The sequence below is a fragment of the Microtus oregoni genome, unplaced genomic scaffold (genome assembly GCF_018167655.1).
Source record: "Microtus oregoni isolate MIOR12 unplaced genomic scaffold, Mior012 000013F_ref0000133, whole genome shotgun sequence".
Lineage (NCBI taxonomy): Eukaryota > Metazoa > Chordata > Mammalia > Rodentia > Cricetidae > Microtus > Microtus oregoni.
The window spans coordinates 31,643,144-31,665,593 of NW_024543072.1; the positions used below are offsets into that span (position 1 = coordinate 31,643,144).

At 44.6% G+C, this 22,450-nt stretch overlaps 1 protein-coding gene across 1 annotated transcript; it reads left to right on the forward strand.

Annotated features, from left to right (window-relative positions):
• The first annotated feature begins 1,513 nt into the window (after window positions 1-1,513).
• Window positions 1,514-21,261, forward strand: Lrrc52 (leucine rich repeat containing 52). The gene is made up of 2 exons (XM_041663009.1): window positions 1,514-2,179; window positions 20,683-21,261. The coding sequence occupies exons 1-2, from the start codon at window positions 1,558-1,560 to the stop codon at window positions 21,000-21,002; spliced, it is 942 nt and encodes a 313-aa protein (XP_041518943.1). The 5' UTR covers window positions 1,514-1,557; the 3' UTR covers window positions 21,003-21,261.
• The last annotated feature ends 1,189 nt before the right edge of the window (window positions 21,262-22,450 follow it).

Genomic DNA, 22,450 nt, shown 5'->3' on the forward strand with positions numbered 1-22,450 from the left:
ATTTCTCTCTTGGCAGAAATGCAAGAAAAGGAAGCAAACCCTCAGAGACATTCACGCATCATTCATTCAATAAATATTTATTATATGCCTAGTGCCAGGCACTATGTTAAACTAAATATAGATTTTATTGAGTTATTAATATTTCCACCTACATTACATATGAGCTCTCTAAAGAGTACAATCCTATTTTCCGTAAGTATATGATTTTAATTCCCAAGGTGCTGTCTCTTCACTTCTGACCTCATGCCTTCCCCCATGGAGTAAGTTACACATCCCAGAGAAAGCTTCCAGACCCCATGCCTCCAGAAACTCACAGAAGCGGCACTAGAAAAGTACTCACAGTGTTTAAAGTTCTCAGTGAATACAAGGAATAAGAAATAATTCGTATTATCACATTCAGTTTTAGTTTTGGCTTTAATATGTGCATCTGGGCTTTAAGTAGAGTACCTTACAATTGTTTTTTTTTTTTTAAAAAGTCTTTTCAAAATACTAATGTGTTCTCTCTCTCTCTCTCCCTCTCTCTCTCTCTCTCTCTCTCCAAATGTAAACAAGGATGTATACATACAATCTAGAAAATAAATCTTTTTGTTTTGTTTTGTTTTACGAGATAAGAGTTTCTCTATGTAACAGCCCAGCTGTACTGGAACTCGCTTTGTAGATCAGGCTGGCCCCAAACTCACTGAGATTCATCTGCCTCTGCCTCCCAAGTACTGGGATCAAAGGTATGTGCCACCACCACTTGGCTGAAACAAAATCTTAGAGTCCCCATTATCAGAGAAATTCCCACTGCTTTGTTACAAAAGAGGCAAACCCCTTTCCTATCTTCTAAAAACAACTAGCACCCCTCTAAATTCAGAACCCGTGAAAATATCCATTCTGAGAGCTGCTGATCAGAAAGGATGATGGGGCTGGAGGCATCCCAGGTCCCTCCTATGAGTTAGGGGCTCCAATCTAGTCAAATCCTCTCGGACATGTCTGTGAGGAGCTGGTATGAATGCTCCAAGCATGTACTGGCGCGCGCGCGCGCGCGCGCGCACACACACACACACACACGGTACCCTCATGCCTGTCCCCTGCAGCCACATGCCCAACTCCTCCAGAGAGCAAGCTTACCTACATACACAAAACACCCCACACCACCCAGAAGAAGAGCTGAGAAGAACCTTTCCCTCTGCTTGGGAGACTCCTGAGGCTGCTGACATCACAAAAGTGTCATCTGGCAACCTCATTGTCATGTGGCTCTCCCCTGGCTCCCCTTCACTTACAAAGGCAGGGAAAGGGTGAGACCTTTCAAAGTCGCCAAGTGGGCAAGCTTCCAACAGCACTCCGGACTGAGCAAGCGGCAGAGTCACCAAGCCGGCAGCAGGGCACTGGGCCTCGCGTTTCAACTTCTGTTCAGTTCTCCTGTAATGGAAAATTGCTTTGCACAAAGCTAGAGTGTTACAGTTTTTCCAGCACCCAGCCCCTGCCCTGCCCCACCCCTCGGCAGCCTTCAGATCAGGACAGCTTGTGCCCGCCCTCAGGAAGGTAGAAGGAGGGGAACCGTGGCTTCTTACTATGTCCCTTGCTTCGGGCGCTGGCCCCCAGTTGTTACTCTTTTCTCTAGGAATGGGACTGGTATCAGGGTCCAACTGCCCAGTCAATTGTCTGTGTCAAGCCCAAGAAGTATCTTGCACAGGTATGCAGCTAATGGAATACCCACTGAACATTCCTCTCAACACCCGGAGGCTACTCCTGAGCAATAACAAAATCGCTAGCTTACCAGCTCTGCAGCTAGGATTCCTCAGTGACCTTGTTTACCTGGACTGCCAGAACAACCGGATTCGAGAGCTAATGGATTACACCTTCATCGGGGTCTTCAAACTCATCTACCTTGACCTCAGCTCCAACAACCTAACCTCCATCTCCCCTTTCAGCTTCTCGGTGCTCACCAACCTGGTGCGGCTGAACATTTCCAACAACCCTCACCTGTTGTCCCTTGACAAATACACCTTTGCCAATACCACCTCTCTGAGGTACCTGGACCTCAGGAACACCGGATTGCGGACCATTGATCACGAGGCCTTGCACCACCTGGTGGCACTCCAGACCCTGTATCTAAGTGGAAACCCCTGGAAGTGCAACTGTTCTTTCCTGAACTTCGCCATTTACTTATTAGTGTCCAAATTGGACCACCCAGGTGAGGGACTGATTGGGAGTGGGGAAGAGGATGTGATGGAATAGGAGGAGTTGGTTTCTGAAAAGGTAAGTCAAAAGCTGCTCAGAATGGGAGAGAAAGCTGGCTGAAAATAATTCAAAGCACTGTTGTTGTTTGACCTGGCCCCTCCTTGGGGGGCTTCATAGGAAAGGTTCTGGAATGAGAATTCAGAGTTCAAACGTGTCACCTACTATTGTCTGCCTTTAGAAAAATCTCATTTCTCTGCACCTCAGTTTCCCATCCATAAAACTGGTAATAGTACATAATTTGCAGAATTGTAGCCAAATAAATGTGTGTGTAAATGTTAAGTATTGTAGTTGTAAGGTAACAGATAATTCAGGGACACTGGGCTCCACTGGTACACTGTGTTAATCTGATTAATGCAGTGACTGAATTTTTCCACGGTCTAAAATAAATTCAGCCACGCAGAGGTAAGAGAGACTCCAGCTGGACTGTGAGATGTGGAAGGGAAAGTTCCACAGGCAGAGGGGCACGGGAGCTAGAGGGACAGCAGAAGACAGGAGAGAAGGAAAGTCTGATTGGTTTTTAAATGCTGACCTCATTAGGAAGGAGAGAGGAGCGTGACTCAGAGGGCAGATCACAGCGCTCAGTGTCAAGCTGACTGAGGCTAGGGTTAGATCCTGACCCGGGAGAGTCCCAAGCTGGGTGCTACCACCCTGGGCACTGACCCAAGCCTCTCTACCATGGCTCTTTCAGTACCCCAATGCCTCACAGCTTCTTCCCAGGGGCTCTGCTATATCCTTCAACCTCAAGGAAGTCAGAGCTTGAGAGAAATGAAGCCCCTTACAGAAAGCCCTGAGCCACTGGTATTGTCCCCACTTGGCAACTCCTGGCCAAGAATGACAGTGCAAGAACTTGTGGGAAGAGGGACATGATGACCACAAGGAAAAATCTGCCCTCCGGACCTCCCAGTGGCCAGGTCTTAAAAAGCCTTCGGGGCAGAAAGCACACTAGAGTGAAGCAAACCAGGATTCCCAGGTAGAATTTAAGAAGGCATCTGACTCGGCTGCTGGAGACTTGAGCTGGAATGGTTAGAATCAACAAGAAGGAACTGTAACTGTCAGAAGCCTCCCCAGTAGCACTAAGACTGAAGGCAGAGGCGATGATACCATCTGGGCCGTCTTCCCTAAGAGTCAGAGAATGCCTTGTATCCATCACTCTAATAGACAGCCAACTTCCGTGCACTAAATGTAGTTCCTACATGTGAGTGTTCCGGTCAGTTCATGTATGCCTTTTCCTGCCCAGCCCCAGATTTATCTGACCACAGCCAGAGAAATCTCTGCAGTGGGACAGTTTTTCATTATGTCTCATTTTCTTTGCTTGGATATTACACCAAAGCAAATCCCCACATACACATTTTTAGAGATCAAATGTGTTAATTAGCACTTGTTAATCACATATGTTACGGTCAGTCCCCCCATCGTGTCTCTTACCCCCTTCCATTCCTACTAATTGTCTTCTTTCCAGCTAGCCTCTCTTCTTTCATGTCCTGTGTGTGAGCACATATGTGTGTGTGTGAGAGAGAGAGAGCACATATGTGTGCGTGTGAGCACATACGTGTGTGTGTGTGAGAGAGAGAGAGAGAGATCGATGAGTTTAATTAGAGTCGTTCACATGAGCATAGCAAGGTATTTATAGGAATACAGGAACATGGGCAACTTATCATTGGCTACATTGCTGAAGAAAATGTCTTCGCCTTCCCTGGTAACCACTAACTGCCAAAAGCTCCTCAGGTAGGGGTAAGACCTTAGGAGCCCCACCCACCACAGAACGTTGACAGGCCCAACCTTATGCAAGTCATGTATCTGTATGATCCAAATATACAGGCAAATTTTCCTTGACTAGTGGCCACCAGGTTGCCAGGGCAGCTTCCTACCCTAGCTGACTACAACGTGGCAATTCACCCTCTCTTCCAGCTCCCAGGCCTACCATGCAATTCACCAAGCTTCCACCCCTCTTGTAATACTCCTTAATCAAATTCCGCTTTTACAGTTATGTCTTCTCAGAATTTTCAGGCTGACTCCTTTGGACTCCTTGACTCATTCAATTCAATCTGTAATTGAACAAGATTACAAAACAGGTCTGCTTCACTACATGTTTTCAAAGACAGCAGAAGGCAAATCTGTCTTGCCAAGCTCATAAATCCCTCATGGATAAAAGGCAGACACCGTTTTCCTCTACCAGCCATTGGGACCCACAGCTGTGGATCTACTCATCCCCTCTGCTGTCCAGAGAACCAGAGTAGCCTTCCAGACCACTTCTAGGAGAAATACGGTCCCATTGTTCCTGCTCATTGCTGACATCTCTGCAACAGAGATGGCTTTTCCTTACAGGTCTCATTTTCTTTGCTTGGCTATTACACCAAACCTTAGATAAATTCTGTGCCACTAGCCTGTGGAAGAGACCCAAACTGATACTTTTAATCCTGTCATCGGATGAGGACATAGGCTGGCTTGACCAAAAATCACACCACTAATAATTTTTTTTAATTGATTTCAAGTTGAGGTCTGAGCTATGCAGTTTAGGGTCAGTTGACAAAATACCTGGAAAAATCTACTTATTTTGGCTCAGAGTTGTGGAGGTTCCATGATCTGCTTTTGGACCTGAAGCAAAGCAATGTGGCAGAGAAAGCTGCTGAAGGTATTGGGGTCCCAATATCTCTTTCAAGGGCATGCACAGAGCTGCCCAAGTTCCTCCACCTACTAACAGCTGCATGGACTGTAGGGGTCAAACCTCTAACACACCGACCTTCGGGAAATATAGATGACATAGCAAGGTCTTTATGAGAATGCATTATTTTTTAAATCTGAAAACCACATCACTATCATCTTACATCTGGTTAGTTAACTATAACTAAATTAGTTTTATTTCATATCTGTCTACTTCTTAGGACTCACAAAAGATTTTTGTTGTTAACAGTCACTATCACAAAGTAATTGTAATATTCCTTTACCTTTACAGATTTCACATAGTCTATTTTAGTGCTCGTCCTCATCTGCATCTTGTTCAAGATCATATTCATCCTTTCATTCCTCTTCCTCTTCCTCCTTCTTCCTTGCACTTTCTCACATGTATGAACACACACACAAATAGGAGCATGAGACAGGAGGTGGTGGCGCACGCCTTTAATTCCAGCAATTGGGAGGCAGAGGCAGGCAGATCTCTTGTGAGTTCGAGGCCAGCCTGATCTATAGAGTGAGTTTCAGTACAACTAGAGCTGTTACACAGAGAACCCTGTCTTGAAAAAAACTAAAATACAAAATTATGATCATACATGTATATAAATATACATAAAAACACATGAACATATACACAAACACAAAGGTAGGTATCACCATATATAAGTATGTGTGTGTATGAATTACATCTATATAGCATACACACATGTATAAATGCACAGGCACAGAAACATACACCAAATTGAACACACAGTAAAATTCACTAGATGCCTCTCATCCTTTAGTAACATTTAACGCAAAGCAGGCACTATTTCACTTGACTGTCCTGTAATTATTTTACAGGGTAGAAATACTTTTGCTATAGATTTACATCCCTGGTGAACTCTCAATTGCAATCTCTACTACTTATATCCTACATTTGCTGGCAAAATGGTGAGCTTGACATGTTCTAGAATGGAACTCACACTTCTCCCCCAGATATCCACAGTTCAGGACACAGGAAGAACGTCAGTGACACAAAGTAGCCTGGTTGTAAAGGAGAATCCAGTTTGTAAAAGGGAGGTTCTGTTGATGCGAGAAGATACAATCTCTTAGCATTTGTATGGTCCCTGTAGCGCAGTATGAGGGCAGTATGTTGCTGCGACATCAGTCTACACGTACCTTCTAAAGCAACAAGTGAGGTGCTGGGAAGATGTCTCAGGGGAAGATCACTTGTTCAGTTCCCTAGATCCCCACAATCACAGAAAAGCTAACCACTGTCTATAACTCCAGTTCCATGGGATCTGACACACCCTCTTTTGATCTTTGCAGGCACTGCATACATGCAGTGCACTTACAATACATGCAGGCAAACACGTAAAATACATATAAAATAAAAATAATTTTTAATAGTTTTTATTGAGATATATATTTTTTCCATTCTCCTCTCTTCCTCTCCCCTCCCCTTATACCATCTCCAATGACCCCCATGCTCCCAATTTACTCAGGAGATTTTGTCTTTTTCTACTTCCCATGTAGATTAGATCCATGTATGTCTTTCTTAGAATCCTCTTTGATGTCTAGGTTGTCTGGGATTGTGAATTGTATGTAGGCTGGTTTTTCTTTGCTTTATGTCTAAAAGCCACTTTATTATATTTGTCTTTCTGGGTCTGTGTTACCTCACTCAATATGATGTTTTCTAGATCCATCTATTTGCCCGCAAATTTCAAGATATCATTATTTACCCCCCAGCCACTGTGTAATACTCCATGGTGTAAATGTACCACATTTTCCTTATCCATTCTTTGAGGAGAATTTAGGTTGTTTCCAGGTTCTGACTATGACAAACAATGCTTCTATGAACATAGTTGAGCACATGTTCTTGTGGTACAACTGAGCATCCTTTGGATATATACCTATAAGTGGTATTGCTGGGTCTTGAAGTAGGTTGTTTCCTAATTTTCAGAGAAATCACCATACCGATTTCCAAAGTGGCTGTACTGGCTTGCACTCCCACCAACAATGGAGGAATGTTTCCTTTACCCTACATCCTCTCCAGCATAAGTTGTCATCAGTGTTTTTGTTTGTTTGTTTGTTTGTTTTTCTGTTTTTTTTTAATCTTGGCCATTCTTACAGATATAAGATGGAATCTCAGAGTTGTTTTGATTTGCATTTCTCTGAGGGCTAAGAATGTTGAGCATTTTCTTAAGTGTCTTTAGGCCATTTTAGATTCCTTTGTTGAAAGTTTTTTGTTTAGATCTGTACCCATTTTTTAATTGGATTATTTGTTCTTTTGATGACCAATTTCTTGAGTTCTTTATATATTTTGGTGATCAGCCCTCAGTCTAATATGGGGTTGGTTAAGATCTTTTCCCTGTTCTGTAGGCACCGTTTTGTCTTGTTGACCATGTCCTTTGCTTTATAGAAGCTTTTCAGTTTCAGAAGGTCCCATTTATTAATTGTTTCTCTCAGTGTCTGTGCTACTGGGGTTAAATATATAATAAAATATATATTTTATTTTCGTGACAGGGATTCTCCATAGCTTTTTTTGGTTCCTGTCCTGGAACTAGCTCTTGTAGACCAGGCTGGCCTCGAACTCACAGAGATCTGCCTGCCTCTGCCTCCCGAGTGCTGTGATTAAAGGCGTGCGCCACCACCGCCCAGCTACTGGGGTTATATTTAGGAAGTGGTCTCCTCTGCCAGTGCATTCAAGTGTACTTCCCACTTTCTCTTCTATGAGGTTAAGTGTCATTGATTTTATGTTGAGGTCTTTAATCCATGTGAAATTGAGTTTTATGCATGACAATAGATATGGATCTAAAACATAAATTTTTTAAAAAGCAGTGAACTAACAGATTACCATGCTACCATTTAGTTCATCTGTTCATCCCTTCAAATGTATTTTGAGTGACTCCCATTACTGAACAATTGCCAATGAGTCTAACTAACCCCAGGCTCAAAAGGGCCATATGTGGAGACTCATGTGACCCTAGGAAACCAGCACCATAAATATGTGTCTCAAGGTCTGGGGCACAACAGACCTAAATAAATCTGGAGCCAGTATATGCCTGGACACACACTTAAACCAACCTTGGCTACAAGTGATGGGCAATCACCATGCAAGACAGCCGAGCCCAGTGTTGAGAGCTCAGGTTCTGAAGAGAAATAGACTTGGATTATGATCCCAGCCTGATACTATCTATAAGATATCAGATAAGTCATTTAACCTCTCTGACCTTCAATTTATCACCTCATCTTTAAGGCATGGATAATAATAGCACCAGCCTACCTAGGGTTGTCATAATGATGAGATGAGAGCATTCAGGAACTGCTGTTAGCATTAAGCAAGATACTTCATAAACCTTCTGTAAACAGTTGTAGACATAAGAGAAATGCATAGTACTGTAGAGAATATGTCTGTCAAGTGGCTCGTTGAACAGGGGTAGACTTCAGGAAGGTTCAACACACAAAATACTGTCCAGGAAACAGGACTATAGAGACACAGATTGGGTGTGCAAAGAATTTGGGAAGGTGATCATTAAATCCCAGAATTGTCATGCATAAGGAAAGAGGCAAGGTGACTCCTGGAAGGAGTTGAATATTAGATAAATTGTGAACACAGACTCTCAGAAAGTCAAAGTGAAGATCAAAATCAAGACTTGGTTACCTATCAGTGAGTTACGAGACTCAGAGTAGACCAGTACCCAAGGTAGCTGTGCCTGCACTGAGTCTGGGTCTTAAAGCTCACCCTAGAGAAAATCCCATTTCCAGAGGCAGCTAATGATGGGCACAGCTTTCCAGGGAAGTAGGCAAGAAAGTCAGCCCAACTGGGGGGGGGAGGGCATAGCCTTGCAACTTGCAAGTGCTGAGCAAAGCCTCACTCCAATACTCCCTCCCAACTGCTGCCTACTACTGAGCTGAAGTTAGATGAAGGATATTCACGCCCCCAATGCCATGACTTTGAAAAGGTCCCTGCAAGAATCCTAACTTCCTGAAGAGAATAATACAAGTATCCTTGCACTATTATCAGCTCTCCTATAAGAGAAAGGGATAGACTATTGGGATCTCTAAGTAGTAAGATGAATTCTGCAGCAGTGGAAAGCCTTGAAGGATACAGAGGTGCTGAAAGAAAATGAAGGGGTCTTAAGAAAATATATGATATGTCCTTCTCCTATATCACATCCTGGGCTCAGGGGACCCCCTGCAAAGGAGGCTGTGCAGGAAACTGGAATGTTCTGCTCACCTCAATTCATCATAATACTGCACAAAACAGGAATATTGAAACTTTCCCAAATTAGCAAGACACTTGGTACTATTATCAAAAGTATTACTCAAACAAAATCCTGCGACACTCTAACCAGACACATGAAAGCATTCAGTCTTACACAGTCTACTTTGCAAATGCAGAGGACAGCAGAAATGGAAGCATGTCCTGATATGCCAGTGGTCAGGTATCCTGCTGAGCCTTGGTGAGTACAGGGTTAAAAACAGATGCATGCATTCCAGTTCCTTTTTAGCCCAGGTCAGCAAGTAGGTGAACTAATTCCTGGCCGTAGCTGTAATTTTCCAGTCATTAGGACTATCTGAAGGTGAGAGTGGCAATTGAATTCTCTCCGGGATATTTGTTTGCCCTAGTGGGACAGGCTTGAATATTTCTAGGATGTTCTCCAAAACCTCACTCAGCTCTGAGCTCCTGGTCTCTATGTCTGTTTCCCCTTTGCCCCCAAAGTCTGGCCCAAAGCAGACCAACGGGTGTTTCTGCAACACTGGAAACACTTTATATGTGATATCCAATACAGTAGCCATTATCTGTATGTGGCTATCGAGCTCTTGAAATCTGAAGTACCTTGGAACTGCATTTCTGATTGTTATTTCATGTCTGTTTGATAGCCAACAAGGACAGTGGCTCTCACAGCGCTGGGGAAGCTGAGGCTTTAGAATCCACAGTGTGTTAGGTTTGTGTTGGAGGAGCTATTTGGTTGGTTGGTTTCTGTTTGTTTGGGGTTTTTGTTTTGTTTTGTTTTGTTTTGCTGTGATAATATTTCTGAGAAGACAACCTAAAAGATAAAAAAGTTGTTTGGGTTTATGTTTCAAAGATTTAAGTTCACAGTTGACTGGCTCCATGGCTTTTAGGTTTATGGCAGAGAGATAAAGAAGGAAGGACCCACAACAAAGTGACCTACTTCTTACAACGAGTCCCCACATTTTAGTTTCTACTTCCTTCCAATAATGGCCTCAAATTAAGAATTCCTCAATGAGTTAACCCACGGATTAGGTCAGCGAACACATGATTCAGTCATGTCCCAAAGCCCCCACAGCTGAACATTACATTGGTGATCAAGCTGTCAACATGAGATTGTAACCTATAGCCAGTGTCCTCACAGGTAAGAGACCAGTGAGTCTGGCCCAGCATGGATGGATCTAGACATCCAGGTTCCAGGTTGTTCTCCATTTTTACAGCATCTTTTGTTATTGTGCACATCAACCTATTTGCCTCTAGAACATTTATTAAATTCTTAACGTGTGCAAAATGTGTGAAGATTGTTGTGGCACAAAGAGGTCCTAATTCCTGCCTAGTAAGACCACCTAGGGACAGAAGAGACAGATGTAAAACAGAGTGGAAAGCCAGAAAGCTGCAGCAACCCCACTGGGTGACCTTAGGGGAACTACTCCCTCACCTTTCTTGTCTTTAAAGTGGGAGAAGAGAAATTGAAATTCTCTAAGACCCTTGCATCTGGCAGGCTTCATGCCTAAATAGAAAAACTAGACATTCGTGATAGAAGAGAGCAGTGCTCAACAGACAGGATCCCAGGCAAACAAGGGCATGCAGGGTCAAAGTGGAGATGGAGGTATTCCTAGGAAAGATGGCTACAACCGCAGTTAGCAAGGGAAATTAAGAAGCAGGAAGCCTCTAACGCTGGCATTCTTCTACTGCCAGTGTTAAGCTCCATCAACTTGTCCTCTGCCACAAGAGAGCCAGTGCCCCAGTCTTTCTTCTCAGTCCTGACACACCCAAACAGAGATCCTTAAACTCTAATGAGCACAAAAATCCCACACTCTGAGTTCTGAGTCATCCAACTGCCAATACAAGTGTCCTTAGGCCACTTCTCAGAGAGACTGTGTCAATATTCTGTGTTCTAGAGCTTCTGGGACTGTTCCAAGTAGAGAAGAAATTAATTCACACTGAGATGCTAATGGGTAATAATGTTTTGAAATGTTTCTCTCTCGGGCATTTGCAGCTTGACAGGAAACAATCAGAAATTAAGAATTCAAAAAGTGACTGGGGACCAGAATTAAGAATGGAGCAGTTTTAGGACAGAGGGTCCTTTGTGTCAACTCTTAAATTACAGTCCTTAGGCAGTTCTAATGGAGCCCAGCGGTGGGGCCCAAAAGTCAAGGGGGAATCTAGGCAAGGGTGCCACAGAGGTGGGTACACAAAGCAACTAAGGGACATATGCAGGGAGCAGATGGGTTGGGTCATGTGCTGCTTCTGGTCCAGATCATTTTGGAAGCATCTGAGCAGAGAACATCTTAGTTTCATTCTGAGACTATTTCATCCGGTATCCAGGCAGCTGTAATGAGATAATGGGCCCCATTTCAACACACCAAATACAAAGTTACCCTTAGCTGTGTCAAAACTTAGATTTCCAGAATGAATTCAGGTCTTTCACCATTTCACTATAAATGTTAACCCAGCTCCAGGTTCCTCCACCAGAGACTGAAATTAAGACCAGAGGCAGATGTGGGAAGAAGAGTTGAGAGAAAAAGAGAACTAATTTCTATGCAGCAGATGGTTCAAACATTATCAATTGTTCTGCCAGCCTGGCTATCATGTATTATAAAATACTCCCTGGCCTTAATGCTAAATGATCATCTTTCTGAGAGCAGTAAAGGGGCAGGAAGGGAAGGGATTAAACCACCCCCTAAAAGAATGGCTAACTAGTGATTCTCATAGATTCCCTTACTCAACCCAAAGGGGATCCAAGAGAGTAAGTCTTTTAGTTGGTGAAGTACCAGATTTCTCCATGTGGGTTCTCAAACCACCCAGCAGACTTAGGCTTCTGGAAAGCTTCAGTAAAAGGCTGACTAGAACAGACGACCTGAGTCTCCTCATCTCTACAGATAAAGAGCACCTTATCCTGGAGGAATCCAGCATGATGGATACAACTAGAAAGTGAGATGAGAGTCTATCCTAACTGACCCTGGATAATTATCTGGGGACCATGCTTGGGATCGTGTGAAGCCCTGAAGGGCAGGCAAGTCTGGAGACAGAGTTAGGAATTAAGCCCCTGTAGACATACAGAAGACAGAACAGCCTATTAGCAGCAGTGGGAATGGAGCTGTAGAGACATAGGAAAGAATTTGGAAGGTAGAAACAATAGGACTTGGGATTGAACTGGCCTTCTCGTGGTTCCTTATACTTCCTCTCTGGCATAAGCATAGGTAATAAATTTGTATTAATTTAACTTCCTAATATACTGGGAGAACTATGCCAGTATTCCTGCACCTTTAGAAAATAGCACAAAGTCTGACAACGAGGAAATGCCCAATACATACTGCATCAAATGAATGAATGAAATTGGGGAAATTGGAGGAAGACAAAAGTAAAGGATAACTCCTAAGGTTTAGCTAAGACGATTGTGGGAGATACACTGGGCTGCACACTTGCCCAGTCATCTTCCCACCACAATAAAATACCTGATATTTCCAACTTAGCATGAGAACGTGAGTATTGGCTCAGAGCTGGGAGGATTTAGTCCAGAATCAACTGGCCTCATTGTCTTAGACCTGCGGTGAGAGCACACCATTGCAGAAATGCATTTCCTTTCAGGGCAGTGAGGATTTGGGGTCCAGAGAGCTGTGACCCAGGAACTGAAGGTGCCAACCTGGGACAGGCTCTCTAGTTCATTGTCTCATGCTCATGATGGTTAAATATGTGAACTCAAGGGAGTATAAGCAAAGGAAAAGCAAAAAAGTATTAAGGGGAAGTGAGAAATTAACAAGACCAAAGGGAACTTCCAAAACTAAAGATTTATTGCAGAAGAAAGTGATCAGGGCAGCTTCCAGAGACAATGGGGGAACTTGTGTGGGCAGCCACTAAGGTGCTTGTGTGTGTGTGGTGGGGGAATTGCAAGATGACAGAAACTGGACAAAGACTGGGGTGATTTCTGTTCAGACTGGTTAATTCTCTGAGCATATCAGAGCCAAGTCAATTGGGGGTAACACTGCATATCCTCATGGCCCAACCAGGGAGATAATTACATACTGGCCCCCCAGTTAGAGATAACTGAAACCTCCCTCTGTACATCTCTGACCTCATCTTTTTAGATACTAATATTGACTGTGTGTGAGATTTAGTGCCTGCTGGAGTTACCACGTTCTGACCTTGTATAGGTGTTCCTGGTCTTAGACCCTTGATGGAGTCTAGTAGCTGTTAATTAGACTAGGTCCTCACATTTGTTTATCTAATCAGCCAGTAGTTTTGCCATGATAGGCCTGGGTTGAATGAGATTTTTTTTTCTCAGCCCAGTCAAGTAGTTTTTAAATGAAAGATACAGTGATTTCAAACCAAGGCAGTTCTATCCATGCATTTATAATCCCAACACTCAGGCTACAGGTAGGGGCAAGAGGATCTTTGTGAGTTTGAAGCTAGTCTGGTCTGTATCAAGTTTTAGGTCAATCAGGGCTACACAGTCAGACCCTGTCTCAAGAACAAAACAAACAGCAGGTGTTTCAGGAGTCAGTCTATTCCTTGGTAGTAGGACATTTGCTGAGTAGATGTGAGACCCTGAGTTTGATTCCCAATACCTTATAACAGCACCAGCATCCAAACTCCACCTTAGCTTTGCCTGCTTGAAGGCAACCCTTGACAGCCACTGAGATGTAGTCGGGGTCTCCTCTGCTCACCTCGCATCCAGCCCTTTTTCTAGGGACCAGTCTGGCACAGCTGGAGCCTGTTTAGAAGCCATGTGTACTTATCATTTAGTCTATTACAATCAACAGCTGCAGAGGGGGCTGTGTGAAAGGCCACCAATGCCTGGCATGTTTGGGGGAAAGGGGCTCTGTGGGAGTCAGGGCCAGCTGGAGCCCGCTGACACTAACTTCATCTTCCCAGAGCCCTGTCCATCCTCTTTTCTGGTCAGCTTAGGTATCTCAAGCCCTGTCACAAGTCCTGTTATTTCCCATTCCTGGTACTCCCAGTGCTCTTGAAGAAGGGTGCTAAGAAGGCTAACGATAACCAGCCCAACTTTTGAGTCTCCTGAGCAACAGATTCCTGTGAGACTATGAGCGTTAGTAAATTCAGACTAGAGAACTCACCATTAAATACACATATGGAGAATCACAGTCTCTGGTATCATCGAACTCAAGCAAAATGAGAACAGCAAAGGGAAGACGGTTTAGAATAAAGGACTCCTAGGGCCAAGCACAGAAGCTCTGGTAGCTGTTTCAGATCAGGAGGTCTCCAGTCGGTGGCTTCTGAGCTGAATGAGGTGAGGGTCAAGCCATGGAGAACGGAAGCGAGGTAAGGAGAGTCTTTCTAGACAAGGGACGAGCGAAGGTAAAGATCCTAAGAACATGGGTGGAGTGGAGGGAAGCAGGGGAAAGGAAAGGACTGAGACAGAAACAACGAGTCAGAAGACAGACCACACGGCAAACAAGCCATGGAAGTGCCGGGTTGTATTCTAATATGACAAGGAGGCCTGGAAGGGTTTTTGGCAGAGTAGTAACATGCTTTGTGATTGATGGTTGGCTCCTGCTGCTGTATGGAGGAGAGGTTGTCAGAAAAGGGGGGTAAGTGAGGGAGGATGGTGACTCAGACCAGGGTAACACTGCACGTGGTAAGAACACTAAGAATTGAGGCACAAAATAGTGAAGGCGGCACCCACAGTGTTTGCTTATGCCTTGAATATGGGATGTGAGCAAGGAGAGTTCTTTGTTTCTTCCTGGTCCACTGGAGAGTAGCAGTGCCTTCACTCCTGAAACGTTATAAACTGCTTGTTTCCATGAGGGTACACCACAGGTTTGCCCACAGGCCAATCTGGTCGGGTCATTTGCTAAATTGAGTTCCATTTTCCAAAATGATACTAGCTGTGTCAAATTGACATAAAACTAGCCAGCACAGAGTAACTGAATGACAGAAAAGACTATGAAAACAAACAGGTTGTAGTTTGGTGAGCCCCGACTTAGGACATCGCAGGAAGGTCACTGGGTGTTGAAGAAACAGAGATCCTGGTTGGCAAAAGAACCCACGTCAGAAGTAAAAAGATTCATAAAGCCATGGTAAAGGCCTTGCCTGCCCACCAGCTTTAGTGTTGGACTGCTAAATTCCAAACCTGCCTGGAATACAGACAGAATGAATTCACAGACTGGGAAACCTAATGAGACTCTATTTCAAACCATTTTAAAGAGGCTAGGAATCTCACTCAGTGATAAATGTTACCTACTATGCACTAGTCCCTACACTGAATCCTAAGTACAGCAGGGAAGAAAGGAAAGAACCTGGAAGGAAGGAAAAGAAATGGAAAAAAGAAATAAAAATTGGTGTTTCGGGAGGTCACTGAAGGGATGTCCTACAATTCCATCCTCTCCTTGTACCTCCTTGAGGCTCACCAAAGCCCAGAGAGTTCTCTGAGCACACAATAGGATGTAGCCTGCATGGGGTCTGCTTGATTCTGTACCAAATACCTGGACATCCGGAGCATGGCCCTTGCCCAGAACGATGATCTTTTCTGCAGGCCAAAGAAAGATTCCTCTGAGAAGGAGCCCAAGTTCAAAGGGAGGCTTCATAGCCTTTTACAGCTCTTATGTGGTTCTGAAGCACAGACTCCCTGGTCTCTGCACACACCTGATTCTGGAAGACATGTTTACTGCCTGTGAGTAAGACGCTCTGTGCAGAAATAAACAAGGTGATAGTTTATGTTTCCTTTGGAACTATTCTCAAGTAGTTAAACATTAATAACATCTGTAATTGTCCTGGGAGTTTTAACTGAGGCAGATACTCTGGGCCCCCTGGAGTAATTGAAAGAAGGGCTATCGGGCCTAGATACACATCCATAATGAGAAAGGAGCCCCTTGGAGCTGGTCAGAGGATAGCAGATGGCAGCCCTATGTAAGAGGGAAGGACAGACTATAGTTTACTCGTTCCCTAGCCTGGGAATATTTAAATCAACCCTCCAAGCTGGTTTACAGTAGGTTTTACAGCTAAATTTTATAAATGCTTCATGTGATACCTGGCACACATTAAATATCCCACCACCAGTACACAGGTATATAATCTCTGAAGTCACCAAATCAGACTAGAAAAATAATATATTACCAACAAGCTAAGAAAGTAGATTTAAATAATAAACAAGAAGGCAAAAAAGTAAAGAAATGGGACATAAGTGAAATAAATGGAAAAAAGTAAGTACTAGATACAAAATGTCAATGGACTGACAGAAAGTTTTACTAGCTTGGGAGGAGGGAAAATCCCAACTGTAAGTTGCTCACAAAAACGTACTTTAAATATAGGAAAACTGAAACACTAAAAGAGTGGGAAAGATAAGCAATGCAAGCGCTAGCTGAAAGGAATCCAGTCCAACCACACTAAGGGGAAGGCACCCTTTACAACAAGAATCTTTCCTGATATTGAGAGCTATTATTCAATAACCGAAAAGCACAGATATAAGTTTCTATGCATCTTTTTAACATAGGTTAAAATAGGACAGAACTAAAAGGAACACTGACTGTTAGGTGAGGGTTTGGAGCTAGAATGTGTCCATAAAAGGTAAAATTCCTTCTCACAGGAACAAATAGACAACAGACAAGAACTCAGGGACAATCGATAATTATAGATTAAGAAGTAAGCAGGGGAGACTGGGGAGATGAGTCGGTGGGTCAAGTCCTTACAGCTCAGGCATGAGGAGGACCTGAGACTAGATCCCCAGCAGCCATAATGAAAGTCAGACATGGCCACACATTTCTATAACCCAGTACTGGAGGGGTGCAGACAAGCGAATTCCCGAGGCTTGTTGGCAGACCAGACCAACCACAACAGTGAGCTCCAGGTTCAGTGAGAGACTGTCTCAAATGAATAAGAGAGAGACTAACAGAAGATGTCAACCTCCAGCCTTCACACACACACACACACACACACACACACACACACGCACACACACACACACACGTATACAAAGATAAAACTTAAATTTAAAAGTCAGCAAGGTGCATATCTCTATAATACCACAATCTAAGGGATGTTAACCTAAGGGATGTTAAACAGAACAATATACTAAATAAAGATAAATGTATTTTTCAGAACAAAGAAAATTTACTAAAATTGGCCTGATGCTATGCCATAATGCAAATTATTGAAAAATTTCTAAGGATTTTCAAAATGACAGAACATGTTTCTACCAACAGTATATTTAAACCAGAATCCAATTGTCTTTAAGAATTTAACTAGGATCCAATTATCTTTACAAATTACTAAAAAAAAAATTCTCCAAATACTTACAAATAGCAGTGAATAATAGCTCTTATTAATAAAAATAAAGATCAGATATATTTTACATATCCAAGAGCTAGAACTCCCTCTGGTAGTTAGAAAAAGCAGTCATGTAAAGAAGCATCGCACACAGGAAAGACTTGGCATGTGCTTTCTAATGATACCAGGCCAGGCTGTAGACAACCAACTGCATGTCCTATGACCTGGAGGACTGATGTCGGGGGAAGGTCTTGTAGGAATAGAGAAGCTTTAGGGTTAGTTCTCACAGAGTGAGAAGAGCTTGATCAGGCAAAGCCTGAAGAAAGAGGCTGTCAATGCCATGAGCTGTAGGACACAGCCAGCTACAGATGAGGGCCAGGGCAAGATGCGATCAAAACTTAAGATGCTTCGACTGGTGAAAAAGTGGGCTACAAGGAGCTCAGCAAGGAAGGAAGGGCAAAGTGGGCAGCCGCTGAGACAGGACAGGTGCTGCGGGTGTTATTCGGAGGCCCACAAGGGGATCAATCATATCAGTCTAGACAAAGCTAAACCTGGGGGAAGCAGCTTAGCATTTGTGGGTGACATGGACCATAGCTGGTACACTTGGAAGCACGGAGCAGAGAGACTGAGAGAGCTCAACCTTGACAGTGATGTGATGGGGGAAGGGGAGAGAAGGGAACTGTAGGAAAAAAAAAAACGCAGCCTCCCTCCTAACAGAGCCACCCACACCCCTCACTGGCACAGCAGCCTAACAATGCATTAAAATCACTGCCTAATTGCTCCTTTCAAAGTTAATGCTCTGAAGTGGGGAAGTGTGTGTTTAATGTTTAGTCTCATCTCTGCCGCCCAAGCCCCAATTTGAAAGCCAAATCTTTTTAAAAATAGAATGAGATAAACCCCTAGACACAGCTCCGACCCTCAGAATCCCACGTTTTCCTTTTTCAAATCTGTCTTTCTCTGGCAGTTTGAACAGGTGACCTGGGAATCCTGTCTGGATGGAACCCTGGAAGTTTCAGCAGCTATGTTCCTCCCAGCTCCATTCTTGAACTCTCAGACAGAGCCCAGGAAGTCTTCTCGTCCACAGACCCTTTTCTCTCCACATAAACACCATCAATCAGAGCAGGATAGCCCACAGTAAATTGCCACACTCAGTGTAGAGGGAAATGGCTTCGTCTCCTATCCTTGGTGATCACTGCAAGCAATGAATGTGCCACAGTCTTGTGCCCCAGGTTTACAGCCTCCTCCAACAGCTCATCTGCGTCCAGTTGTAACTCTGCTACCAGATCGCTGGGAAAGGGGCAGGAACGGAATCCCTCCCACTGTTCTCTCCAGACACCCACACCCACGTGCGTCCTTCCAGCCTCCTCCTCTATGATTCTCCTATCTCTAGCTTCTGTTGGGATTTCCCAGCAAACCCACTTCCCTAACTTCCTTGTCACCAAGGACATTGATGCCACCACATAGTTGCACAGTTCCTACTCTAAAGTTAGAAGAGTCTTCTCTGTAATGTCTTCCGGTTCTAGTCCCCATGTCTCTACAGGCCCTGGCCACAGCTCAATCCTGGCTTTCTGTTAGCTAGAGCCTTTGAGTTACCTAGAACCACAAATCATGGAACTCCCTAAGTCTCCATTTCCTTGTTTATAAAACAAAGATGAAAATATAAACAGCAAGATGGTTATAAGCATTACATGAGATAAAATGTATAGGTCAGCCGACACTGAAAGCTTAGACAATAGCAGTTATGGTTATGATTGATTGTGGTCATGACAAACCCTGGTCTTGACTCTAGGCTGGAGCTTTTCTATTCATCACAAATATGCTGGGCATGTTTACCTGGGTACCTCAACATACACCTCAGCATCAGCAAGACAGAGTACCCAGAGCTAGAAAAACAGAGCTGAGGACAGTGTTCCAAGTACTGTGCACACTTGGCACAGCAGCCTGTCTTCTCAGCCATGCCTGTCAACCCTGCTAACTACCCTGAGAATACACATCACGGTCTGTGCCTGTGAGATGGGAAAGCAGGGCTGAGAGAGGAAGTGAGTTATACTGCCAAAATCCACATGACTGGTAAGTGATGCTTTGGATTGGATCCTGTAGGTAGCTCAAGAAGCCTCTTTTCCTGCTCTATACTAAAGTATGTGCTACTAGATATACGGAGGCTCTTAGAGAAGCATCCATGGAGCTGCATCAGCTGCTAAAAGTGACTAAGGCTTCAAGTCATTCATGCGACCAACTGGTGAGTGCCAATAGCATTGCTAAGGACTTGAACTGCTTTGCCTACTGGCAAAGTCTTCACACTGAGCTCCCCAGACTCACATACAAAAAACACACCAGAGACTTTCCCAGGGATCTTGTCCTTCCCTAAAATTGAGGTAAATGGTTTCTGATTCTCTCGGGCAATATTAATGGTCTCTGTCAATTGGCTTTTCATCAATGTCACAATATACCTGAGAGAAACAATTTTAAAGGAATGGAGATTTACTTTGACTCATTATTTCATAGCCTTCGGCCTACAATGGCTTGATCCCATTGCTGTGAGCCTGGGTTCAAGCAGAGCATTAAGGCAGAGATCACAGAGTGGAACCAAGTTAGCTACTCACCCACAGTAGCCAGGGAGCAGACAGTGAGCACGGGTCCAGGGGAAAGACACAACCTTCAAGTCACTTCTCTAAGACCTACCTTCTCCAACTAAGCCCCCTCCACTAAGAGCCCATTGCTGTGAAGTCATTGATGGACTAATGAGTCCTTTAACAAGGTTAGCCCCTCACGGGCCAGTCACTCAATAGCACCAGCAGCTGAGAACTAAGGTTTCCAAATATACGTCTTTTAGGCAGACAAGTAGCATTCAAACCATAAAGTAGTCCCTGAATGGGCTCAGGCTCCAGTACAGAGAAGGGGACCAGGAGATGGATGAAGGTAGGTTGAAAAAGAGAAAGGAGAAAGCTGGCTAACCTTAGTGCAAAAGTTCCAACACTCCATGTTTAAGTTTCCAGCCCTCTGTTGGGGTCTCTCCTTCCGTTAGGGAGGGTCTTAAGCAAAGGGCATTATCATGGTCTGCATGTAACTAAGCCTGGGGGTAAGACATAGTCTTGAGCACAGCACTTTTCAAACTTCTGTATGCCACCAAACACCCTGGGATTCTTGTTGAGAAGCAGGTAACTCAGATAGCCTGGTGTGGGCCTGAGAGTCTGCATTTCTAACAAGGTTGAGGCAACACCAGTGCTGTTGGCCTACACGCCACACTTTGAGCCGTGAGCTCCAAACACCCTTACCCTTCGACTTAGGACAATGGGAAGCCTGCTGTTTCAGCACCCTGCCTGCTGTGTTTCTCTTCATAGATGGCCAGAATGCCACGTGCACGGAGCCCACTGAGCTGTCGGGGTGGCCCATCACACGGGTGGGGAACCCTCTCCAGTACATGTGCATCACACACCTGGACCGCCAAGACTACATCTTCCTACTGCTCATCGGCTTCTGCATCTTCGCTGCCGGCACCGTGGCTGCCTGGCTCACAGGTGTGTGTGCTGTGCTATACCAGAACGCCCATCGAAAGTCGAATGGTGATGACACCGAAGATGAGTCGGGGAATCGGGTCACCGACCAGATTTTTCGAAGCAACTCTTACTTCGGCCAGAGCCGATTCCCTCAGCTGACCTAGCTGTCGGACAGTACTACCAATTGTGCCTTTCCTGGTCCGGTTCCCTGCTTTCTCTCTTGCCCTCCCATCTTACCACCACTGTCTTAGACATTGGAGACTTCCAGTAAAATAAAAATATATTTATTGGGTGGTCATTTCTGAGGCTGGTCCCTTCCTGCTCCACCAGCCCACACCTACTTCCTTGAGCTCAGCAGACAAACAAAGTCCAGAAAAGTTGTTGGATTCATCTAAATACCAAGGAAGTCCACCCTAAAAGCAAGTGGACTTGTATTTAATTACTATGTCTCAAAAGTATATGCCCGAGGGAGTTGAAAAATCTAAAGTAAAATCTTTCTCAAAGAGCAAACAATCTGCAGGGAAGTCAAAAGTACTGCATGGCCATGAGTTATCTTCACATAGCATCTCATAATTATCTCAATGATCAGATATTAGTATAGCCTACCAGTGGGAACCTGACCACTATCCACAAACACTTAACAATATAAGCACAGGTTTATCATCTAATATAGTTAGCTATAATTACATGTTACAATGCCTTGGCTAAACAGAGGTGTGAGAGACACCGGGTGTCAAGCAACAGAATCCTTATCAAATGCCTAGCACTTAACCAGCTCTGTACACAATTTCACCTACTAGGTTAATTCTCTTAACAGTGGGGTCAAGCGGTTAATGTGACCCTTGTATTTCTAAGGTACTCGGCCACACAGTAACAAACTCTAGTTTGCAGGAGTGTGGTAAGAAGCAGAGCGAGTGTTGAACTGTTGGCTGCCTGACATCAAAACTGATGCCCTGTGCCTCTGTGCTCCATGAGCTGCCGTCCTCCCTGAAGTGCTCGGCAGAGCAGAGCACACAGGTGTGGTCCCTCTGTCAGGGCTGCACACTCAGTGGAGTGCACACAGGTGTGGTCCCTCTGTCAGGGCTGCACACTCAGTGGAGTGCACACAGGTGTGGTCCCTCTGTCAGGGCTGCACACTCAGCAGTGGAGAGCACACAGGTGTGGTCCCTCTGTCAGGGCTGCACACTCAGTGGAGAGCACACAGGTGTGGTCCCTCTGTCAGGGCTGCACACTCAGCAGTGGAGAGCACACAGGTGTGGTCCCTCTGTCAGGGCTGCACACTCAGTGGAGTGCACACAGGTGTGGTCCCTCTGTCAGGGCTGCACACTCAGCAGTGGAGAGCACACAGGTGTGGTCCCTCTGTCAGGGCTGCACACTCAGTGGAGAGCACACAGGTGTGGTCCCTCTGTCAGGGCTGCACACTCAGTGGAGTGCACACAGGTGTGGTCCCTCTGTCAGGGCTGCACACTCATCAGTGGAGTGCACACAGGTGTGGTCCCTCTGTCAGGGCTGCACACTCATCAGTGGAGTGCACACAGGTGTGGTCCCTCTGTCAGGGCTGCACACTCAGTGGAGAGCACACAGGTGTGGCCCCTCTGTCAGGGCTGCACAC

Excerpts from the sequence above, each read along its gene's own strand:
- Lrrc52 (XM_041663009.1), top strand. The coding sequence starts at position 1,558 with ATGTCCCTTGCTTCGGGCGCTGGCCCCCAGTTGTTACTCTTTTCTCTA. Across the intron at positions 2,180-20,682 it reads GTCCAAATTGGACCACCCAG|ATGGCCAGAATGCCACGTGC; the intron begins GTGAGGGACTGA and ends TTCTCTTCATAG.